This window comes from Micropterus dolomieu, unplaced genomic scaffold, assembly GCF_021292245.1.
Source record: "Micropterus dolomieu isolate WLL.071019.BEF.003 ecotype Adirondacks unplaced genomic scaffold, ASM2129224v1 contig_13639, whole genome shotgun sequence".
Taxonomy (NCBI): Eukaryota; Metazoa; Chordata; class Actinopteri; order Centrarchiformes; family Centrarchidae; genus Micropterus; species Micropterus dolomieu.
This window is the reverse complement of record NW_025742625.1, coordinates 1-10,217: the sequence shown is the minus strand read 5'-3', so window position 1 is coordinate 10,217 and position 10,217 is coordinate 1. Positions and strand designations below refer to the sequence as shown.

At 44.1% G+C, this 10,217-nt stretch overlaps 1 protein-coding gene across 1 annotated transcript; it reads right to left on the bottom strand.

Annotated features, from left to right (window-relative positions):
• Positions 1–940: 940 nt before the first annotated feature.
• LOC123966536 (acetyl-coenzyme A synthetase 2-like, mitochondrial) lies at positions 941–6,443 on the bottom strand (the record flags this gene model as incomplete). The annotated part of the gene is made up of 6 exons (XM_046042679.1): positions 6,410–6,443; positions 5,588–5,763; positions 5,254–5,406; positions 3,246–3,393; positions 1,510–1,647; positions 941–1,053 (listed from the first exon to the last, which is right to left on the bottom strand). Coding segments are annotated over exons 1-6 (762 nt in total), but the record flags the coding sequence as incomplete, so codon positions are not given.
• Positions 6,444–10,217: the final 3,774 nt, after the last annotated feature.

Below are 10,217 nucleotides of genomic sequence, written 5' to 3'. Positions count from 1 at the left end.
TCGGATCAGCAGTCAGACCCACAAACAACCTGACAAACAGGAAGAGGGCCGGGGAGGCCTGAGATTCTGTTCTCTCCTCTGATGTACAGGGCTGTCCTCCTGCATACATCTGTCACTTTCTCAAACGATGTAAACCAGTCTCTGTTCTTTGAGTCCGACAGGCAGCATCAGAGTAATATTAAATGTACATTAAAACATGAGTGTGCGGCTCTGCAGCTCAGTGACGACGTAAGATAGTGCTGGAATCTGAATTTACTCGGTGTTGTAGCTGCACAGTGCAGTGTAGGACAGTGAATGAGTGAACCGGGTTCACCTTGTGTTGTGCTGCATAAATAAAGTGACTTGGCTCATGGAAAGTAAGGCAGGTGTTTGGACAAGAAGGTCAGTCAGTGCCTCACCTAAGACGGAGAGGCTTCAAGAAACAGGAGACGCTTTTAAATAAGAGTTTAAAAACAGTAACACTAAATAAAATAGAAGATAAAAATAAAACAAGACAAACAGGTTTATAAAAAGTACACAGCAGATATCAGTAAAGAGTCCCAAATTTGACCTGATAAAATTTAAAAGCCCTGAAGTTGAAGTAGGCCTGCAGTTTTCTGCCACTTTGAGATGTGGATCATAAAACGTGAACGCTGCTTCTCCAGGTTTAATAATAATAATTATAAGAATATTAATAATCTTTATTTATAGAGCACATCCAAGGAATTCTATGTTACAAAGTAATAAAGTCAACAAACTCTCCTGTGAAAGTTCGTTTTGAGAAAGGACTCAAAGGAGTTCACTGACTCAGCCCAGCTGATTTCCTTTAGTCTGGATTGGAAGCAGACCTGAACCCAGACCAGGTAATAAAGACTGCTGACTTCAGAGCGGTCATGTTTTATACTATAGATAAGGAAACTTTTTGCATGTGTGTAAATGTACATTAACCCACACAGGTTACCATAGTGCTGTGTGTCTCACCTGTCTGCCACCAGGTGTCCACTAAAGGACACCGTCCATCTCCAACCACACTGTGGAACCAGTGCCAGGCCTCGTGGTTGATGGGTTCTCCCACTGCAAACACAGAGTTATATGGTTTAATAAAACCTTTATCAGCTTCCTTTATTTAAACTGTGTGTTTAATCAGCCGCCAAAACATTTATAAGCACTGTACTTCGGTACTATACTGTGGTATTCTGTTGTGCTACTTTATACTCCACTAAATGACGGCTGTGGTTACTTTTCAGATTAAGATTTTACAGTTAGCATAACTGTAGTATAAAACACACTTTAAGATTAAACTGGTGGCTCCATGTTTAAGGCTTTTCATTTTCATTACCACAGAAGAGACACGTCTCCTCTAAACTTTAGATGTTTAATTACTGCTGGAGGCAAAAATAAACGTTAGAGAAAAGTGTGTATCAGAACTTCTTCTTTCCTCTCCCGATCCCTCAGACCGATACGGTGAGCTGGATTTTAAAAGCATGACTTGTTCCTGAGTCAACATTAAAACGTGATGTCACGTGAGACCTGATCCGAGCGTCCGCAGAGACGAGCGGTCGTACTTCTTCACCCAGCTGTCGTCGTACTTCAGCAGCAGACGCAGGGCCGTCGGAGCTCCGTAGAACTGACTGATTCTCAGGCGCTGGACAGTCTCCCAGTACCTGCCTGCAGGACCACACACACAGTGACACGTATGAACACATGTACACGCTGTCACGGTTGGGTCACCTTTAATGTTGTGTTTTCTAACTACAAAAAAGTCTAAACGGGGGCGAGAGGCTGAGCTGACAGGTAGAAAGATTCCTGCCAGCAGCTCTGTTAGGCTTCCTTAGACACTGTGGTGCTCTGAGATAAATGCTATCTTAGTTTAGTGTGTAAACAAGTCGTTCAAGAACACAATTTAAGTCGGTAACAACATAATGCGAAACCTTCCCTCTGCTGCTCCTATCACTCTGCTAACACCTTGTTTAAATCTTGACCAATTTTAAAACGTTGGATCCCACAGACAGAATGAACCGGTGTTTAATATTTTAATCTTTAGAACAAACACAGACATAAGGTTCAGTCCAGACGCAGGACCACGCACTCTGTGTTTATTATTATTATTATTATTTATTAAGCGGTTTCAGAGTGGTGGTTCTGGGGACTTGAGATCTCACAGAATCTCACGTGATCAAACGTGACTTCAGACAGTAACAAACATGGAGGCAGACTGTCGTCGTCAGCTGGTTGACCTTGGTCGTGTATTGAGTTTTGCACAAAAGGAGAGAATCAAACTGTGGATGAACTTGAGGCTGAGAAGAGGGAATCAGCAGGTTTATACATTGTATAGATGCACAACATGCTGGGGACGCGTCCCGCCTCGCTCTCATTGGCTGTGGCGGGTTTCTGATATTGGAGCCTCAGCAACCTTCAGAGTATGTCTGTAAGCCCCTCCCACTACAGGAGCATTCGGGCTGATAATTAGTTCGGCACTGGCCTCAGCTTGGGAACGCCCCTGCGATTACTGTCAGGTGATAAATTTGACAACACGGTCTGTTTATAAAGGTTACTGCAGCTTTAAGTCATTGCAGAGGATGATTAATATTTGACGTGAAATAAAAAGTAAACACAGGGAAACTCTTATCAAGGCATCGTTTGTCTTTTTACAGCTTCTTCCTGGACATTTCTGTCCCGAGCTGCTGCATGAAGTTCTGTCCCGAGTAACCAACAACTAACAGGTCAAAAGTCAAGAGCACATCACAGTGACAAAAGGTCACATCACCTTGTGGCGACGCCGTGTTAAGAGCTAAAACAATAGAGCTGAGATAAAGTGGCTTCGCTCCACAAGTGAAGATAATAAACCAACATTAACGGCATTAATGAGTAACCGAACACTGGAGAGAAGCCAGGAGAGCCCTGTAAGCCCCATTTAATTAAAGGGACAGGGTCTTGATATTTCACTCTGTCTGAAGGACAGAAACCACAACAACACACAGTCTGAGAGAAACCTTCTGTTTCCACTAAAGGTTCCTTTGTAGGGGACCAAAAACCAGAGGAACTAGGGTCTTAATTTACAGTGTTTAGATTCACAGCTGCGTCTGTTAAGATTTAGATTTTATTTGGACATTTGAGACACCAGAACAACTGATCTCAATTTGTTCTGATGATTCAACCAGCACCAACACTGAGCATGACGACGGGCTGGTTGATCCAGAGCTCTGCTGGTGGACTGAACCTTGAGGTCTTCAGACAATAATAGTGTGTCTAGTTTTGGATCTTACCTGGGTCTGGATAAACAGGTGTGCTCTCAAACAGGACGGTGGTGGCGCCATTGCACAGCGGTCCATACACCACGTAGCTGTGCCCCGTTATCCAGCCGACGTCCGCCACACAGCCGAACACGTCTCCATCCCGGTAGTCAAACACATACTGAAGAAATCACAACAGAAACATAAGGGTTACCACAGCGTCCGTCTGTTTCTGTCTCACACGAGGTGCAGGTGTGCAAAATTGTTTTCCATTTCCAGAAACTAAATTCCGAGTCCGAGATGCAAACCATCCACCTGCCATCTGGACCAGTTTATAAAACACAGATTCAACTTCCCAGCAGGACAGGAAGTATAACATGAACTCAAACAAAACACTAAAACACTAAACTACGTGTTGTGTCTCGCTCTCTCCATCAGATTCCTGTGAACTCACACTCGACACAAACACAGTACAGAGAAGTACCAAGTTATATATTTATCCATGATTAATCATGATCCAGCTATATAACACTGACGGGGGTAATTCTGCCTAATGAGTACTTTAACTTTTGATACTTTAAGTATATGTTGTTTCAGATACTTTTAGTTGTAATGGACTAGTTTAATGTGGTATTACTACTTTTACTACATGTTTTTAATACTAGCAGTAGTACTGTTGGTCAGTGGTCAGTATGAGAGTCCTCTCTGTGTGAATGATTTGTTTGGTGGAAGGAATCTGGAGTTGTTTTGATTAGAAACAAAATGGCTGACGAGCCAACGTGAGGTGCCTAGCAACTCCTCCCCCTCCCTCCATCTCTCTCTCTCTCTCTCTCTCTCTCTCTCTCTCTCTCTCTCTCTGTGTGTGGGGTAGTGTCTCTCGCCCTGGCATGGGCCCAGCCGCCCTTGTCTTTTTCACATAAAGCAGCTTTTGTTCTGTTGTTTCATCCAAACAAGCAGCGAGCCAACAACCCCCCCGAACCCTGAGCCGCTAAGCTGCTTTAGAAATTAGCACTGATAAATATTTGGCAGTGACGGGGGCGGGGGGGGGGGTTATGGTTTATGTTTTTATTCAATTATCATCAAAAACATCACGTCAGTCCTGCAAACACACACGCAGAGGAAGCAGATGTTTCTGCTTGTCAGTCAGAAAAAGCTAATTTAAAGCTTTCTAAGGCAGATCTGCCCGCCGGGCTACGTCCTCGCTGCTCAGAGGACAAACAGCGGCGTGTTGTTTCCCCGTTGTGTAACGTCCTCATTAAAACACCACACGAGTCACAGCCCTGAGACAACACAACACCACCCGAGCCCTGAGACATAGAAACAGAGGGAAGCTGGCGTGGTGGCCCAGGTTCATCATTTATTTTAAACTCACAAATCCCAGAACTTCAAAACTTCCTGCAAAAACTTTCAGAATAAATATTACATAAAAACTACAAACAACACGTCCGGACAAACACTCGGATACACATCATCTGAGGTGAGGTGTGTGTGACACTGTTGGAGCCCTGGACGAGATTTTAGATTGCCCCCCCCGTCTAATCAAGACCTAATAGCCCCTGTTTTTCAGCAGCTTTTCTGCTCAGGTTCAAACTTTCTGCACATTCAGAATGTCTCCCACAGGTCCAGAGAAAAGTGGTAATATTAGAGACTAGAGACATCATTTAATGAGGATTTATTTAATAATTTAATTTCATTATTGCTCCGCTGATAGGATCCCCTTCAGACCGTCTGACAGACACAGTCTGAGACTGTATGTTAGGATGAAAAAAGGTGAAACTGAAATCACCTCTCATCAGGCAGAAATTTCACCACAGACACACACATATTACACACATGTTACCTTCAGCAGCTCTGATAAAGTGCAGCTCACAGTTACAAACAGAGCAAGGTTGCACTTCAGTTTTTAGATGTTTATATTGCAAAACTTTACCAGCTACATTACCAATCTGTCACAAACAGTCTGGACTCAACTCGTGAACTTTCACTTGGGCGCCCCTGGACATTTTGCGCCCTAGGTAACCGCGTGTGTGCGTGCCTGTACCTGGTGTGTGAGCGCGGCGTACAGCAGGTATCCAGCCTGTGTGTGGACGATGCCTTTAGGTTTCCCCGTACTTCCTGATGTGTAGAGAAGAAACAGAAGATCTTCACTGTCCAGAGGCTCCGCAGGACAAACAGGGGACGCAGAGGACATCACCTAGAGAGACAACATGTAACTGTACTACTACTACTGATACTACTACTGAACTACTGATGCCCTTCCTACTGCTGCTACTAACTAAGAATAATGCTGTGACTGTGACGCCCTAACCAGTCCTCTCCCACATGTATCATTCAGGGATCATCCACTGATCAGGTGAGTCGACCAGGTGTCTCACCTCCTCCAGGGGGACGTCCAGCTGTCCCATCGCAGCAGGGTTTTCTGTCCTCTGAGAGACGAAGACGTGTCGGACAGTCGGGCAGCTCTTCACGGCTGAGTCCACCGTAGACTTCAGGTCGATGAGTCTTCCGCCCCTCACACCTTCATTACAGGTGAGCACGGCTTTACACTGAGCTGTCAACACAACACACACCTGCTTAGCACAATAACCTTCACTGTGACAGAGTGCAGCAGCCTCCAGGAGAAGTAAAGCCCTGGATGGAACTTGCTTTTATCTAGTTCACATACTAGTCTGTCTCAGAGTTTGCGTACGTATCTCTCCAGAAATTAATGCTACACATCCACGAGATGAAGTCCAGCATTATTAAAATCAGCAGCATACTTTAAAAAAAGGAGATTTATGGGGGATGTTTACAATAAACCTCAGGAGCTAGTCCTTAATTACATCGTTATGATGTCACAACCTGCTCGAGTGTCGCTATGTTTGGTTTGTTTACAATGTGCATATTCGGAGGTTGTCGAGGAAGATAATCTGGTGTTGGCGAGGGATGATCCGGCCCTGATCTGCCCCCTAGTGGATTCATATTTAACACAACACAGCATGATGTTCATTTAGTAAATATGGTCCCATGGTAAATTATGGTGCGTTCTCACTTCATGTAAGTTAACTAAAACGTCTTGTTCAGCGGTCAGTTGTACTAAAACACAGTCTGAGGAGTCGGTTGATAAGTACATTTTGTTTTAAGCCTGTTTGTCGATAGCCAATATTAGCATCCCAGCTAAAATCACATTTTATAAATCACCTAGCTAACCAAGTTACCAAGCTCCACCCTCTCATCTGAATATGGTGACATCTGGTCCCAAAAAAACAAAGATGGTGACGGTCAAAATGCCAATAACTCTTAATTGTTTACACGGCCACGGTCGCACCAGCAGACTCCAGAGCAGCTTCCTCCCTCAGGCTGGGAGCCTCCTCAGTTCATCTTCAGCAGTGCAGCATGCAGAAAAGCTTATTTCTGTGACTTGTTATTCAATATCTGCTATATATCTGTTTTGTATATGTGTGTTTCTTGTTTTTATGGGTAGCATGAAGCTGCTCTTCTTTAAGGTGCTGAATGAACTATTGGACTCTTCAAACCTGCTGTGAACTTTAAATATATACGTCTTTTTTCCCCAACAGTTTTGTTCTGACTTTTAACCCTTTGATCGGAGAAGACTTTCTGCTTGGTTGGGCTCACATGTGATCACAGGTGAGTTATTAACTCTCTCACAGGACGAGTTCGGACCTGAACTGAGTGACTGAGGAACACGTTTGACTTGTCTGAGCACATTCACAAGCTTTTTCTAAGGTTTTCATGGTTTGTCTTGTGTCAATACTGCAGCTTAAACTTTTATCTTCTGCCCGGCGGATCCACCAGCGGCTCCGCCACTGCAAACACAGCAGGTCACTATTTCCAGGTGTTTGAGTTTGAGTCACGCGGAGGTGTAACAGCAGATAGAGTCAAATTTCAGAAATATGTCCCATTTTATTTGTACAGCCCAAAATCCCAGATCACAGCCTGCCTCAGGAGCCTCACAGTCTGAGCAGCATGCAATCAGTATTTTAGTCTCGTATCCATGTCTGTCCTGTCTCTATGTTGTGCTGCAGAACCAAGTACACCTGTACGTCAGTCAAGTTGTTGTTGTTATGATTTTAACTTTTTGTTTTTTTCTCCTGGAGAGTTTCTGGTTTTAAACTCTATCTGAGACCGCAGAGTTTCCAAAAACACCACACCTGTCAGGAAACTTCCCGCTTGGTTGAGCCTGCATGTGATCGCAGGTGAGATATTAACGGGACGAGTTCTGACCTGAACAGAGGAACCGGTGTCACTCGTCTAAACACTGATTTATGTAAAAAGCAACATTTCAGTCACAGACATTAAACTGAATATCTAGAACAACGTGTTTATGCTGCAGCCACAGTCTGCAAGGACCATTCATTGAAGTAGTCACATCACAAACACCTGTTATCCCACCCGTCGGGACAATTACACTTCCAATAACAGTTAACAATAACTGATAATAAAAAACAACAAACAGGAAATGCAAAATCATTTCTAAGCTCAACTAGGAGAGAGTCCAAACATCTGTTACAAGCTCTAAATCATCTAAATCAATCAATCAAACCACTTATTCTGCATCACATCTGTCTTTTCCATCTGTAGGAGCGTCCTGATCTTTGTTTCTATTTAAACATCACTGTAAAAGTCAGCGTAACTGTCTGAGATTCATGTCATGTGACTCGAGTAGGGGGGTGTTGTTTCACGTTGTGAGTTTGATCCCCCGTGAAACGCGTCTGCAGGAATCCACAGTGCTCTTTGGTGCCACCGACACTGTCATCAGACTCAGCACGATGCAGACCTGAAGACACAACACGTCCTCAACCCTACACGACAGGAGAGGTTGTTTGCCAACGACTCAGAAAATCACATCGGAGAGTAGGCTACTGGCGAACTTTGTTGTCATGGGAACAATTATAAACACGTGGTTAACATTGTGAAATAGTTGCAGGTTGGTCGGCTTTAGGAAAACATCATAGTTTGGGTTGAAATAAGTCACATGACGTAAGTAAATTAAGTTAGGTAAGTTAAAATGAGTTTCACACGTGACACAAACAGCAGTCTAGTAGGTGAAAGTCCAGATTGACCCGAGAAGCCATACCGTTCGTCTCGCAGGACTCAGGAAAAGAGGACGGCCAGTCTAAGAGAATCCGAATGCTCTTTTCTAGGCGACGTAATTATGCGAGAATATATGTGCTGCACGAAGCTCTGTCATCAAATACGATTTTACCCATTTAAAATAAATCAATCGAAAATCAGCATTAATAATGTGGCAGGCCACCACAAATAAATCAGTGTGTGGGAAACGCCTACTGTAGAGGTCATCCAGCTGGATCTTTGCCTTTATTAAGGCGAAGGCGTCAGCATCTGTGACTGAAGTAAAATCAATTTGCAGAAGGCTGCGGTACATAACATGAGGCTACACACTGCAACATAGTATTACATTACAAACCAAAAGAAAGAAGTTAATTGTGAGTCTTATTAAAGTATCATAATGTGCGTCTGTGTTGTAGGATCTTGCTAAATGTGGTTGATGGATTTTATTGTTTGAGTTTGAGAACGTGCGCCGCTTGAAATGTTGGAATAGTGGGACGGCATTCTCTCCTTCCCTTTGGTAAAGGATGGTCCGGAGTACCCTATGCTAAAGAGATATGTAAGGAAGCATTGAGGCACCTTTCCTCAGCTTTGAGAGAATTCGAACAGCTCTTATCATGGCTGCCACTGAAATACTTCTGGGTCACTTCACTCAGTCAGAACCTTTCTAAGCAAAAAAGACTTTTCAAACGCAGCCTTACTCTCTTTAAACTACCTCACCTGACTTCTTCCTTTGCGGCCATCATAATTACTAAGACCACCAGAGGTCTCTGCCTAACCTTAAACTCAACTATAGGTCATAAGAAGCTGCTGCACAGACGACCTATACGGCTGTAGTGGTCTGCAGTCTGAAGAATAAACTTCTTCTTAAAGAAGCAGAGAGTTTTGTAATAAATAAAAACTGAACACAGGATTTCTGACCTAGCGCCCCCTTCAGGACAAACTTTACGTGTTTACAGTTCAGACTGGGAACAGATAAATTATCGTTGTGTCTGTAATAAACACTGCAGCCTCCAGCGACACGTGTCCTGGTTCCCCCACTTACTCCTGCATATAATCCCATCACGCTCTGCTTCTCCTGCTGCTCAGCCATGGAAATGCCGTGTTTGGGTTTGAAGGTAGAGACTGTTTCCAAAACACAGACGTCCTTGAGAAGCGTGACCGACCTCCACAGATCTGCTGATTAAACCAGCAGCTGCGGTGGGTGGAAGGAGCAAGGCACTCATTCTGCCACAGTCAGAGGTTCAATTCCCACCAGGGTGGAAATTAAATATGAATAAAAGTAATCAGGATCAGGGGGCGTGGCTTGGCTGCAATGGAGTAAGCTCTGTTCGACATGTGCTCCCGTTAAGCCTCTATTTCAACCGAAAAGCGTAAAGTGTAATACTTCCCATACAACAGAAACTATTAAAAGAAACTATTGCTAAACTTCATCGGATAGTGGAACAAGTCCACGGTGGTGCCCTGATGGACACGAGGCTGAAGAAATTTAAGTATACTGGATCCTCCAAAACAAGGCCCAATACCTCCTCGGACCAGAGTACTGCCAAGAGCCCAGCTAAAGTGACCCCGCCCTCACCTGCTTCGGGAGAGATGGACGTTGAAGGCTTGAAATCAGAAATCCCTCTTTCTTTGAAAGCGGACATCTCATCGGTGATAAAGTCAGAGCTGAAAAATGCCCTCGCTGACGACTTCGAAATGCTCATGAACGAGCTGAAGGCGGTGAAAACAGAGATCATAAACAACACCGCGGCGCTGAAGTCCGAGATTGACCAGGTGAAAGTTAACATCAAAGAGGTTGAGGGGGGGCTATCAGCATGGTCAGATGAAGTGGCTGCGTTACAAAAAACTGTGAGTGAGATGAAGGCAGAAATGGCAGAACTTAAAACGAAGTGTGAGGATATGGAAGGGCGGATGAGGAGATGTAACATAAGA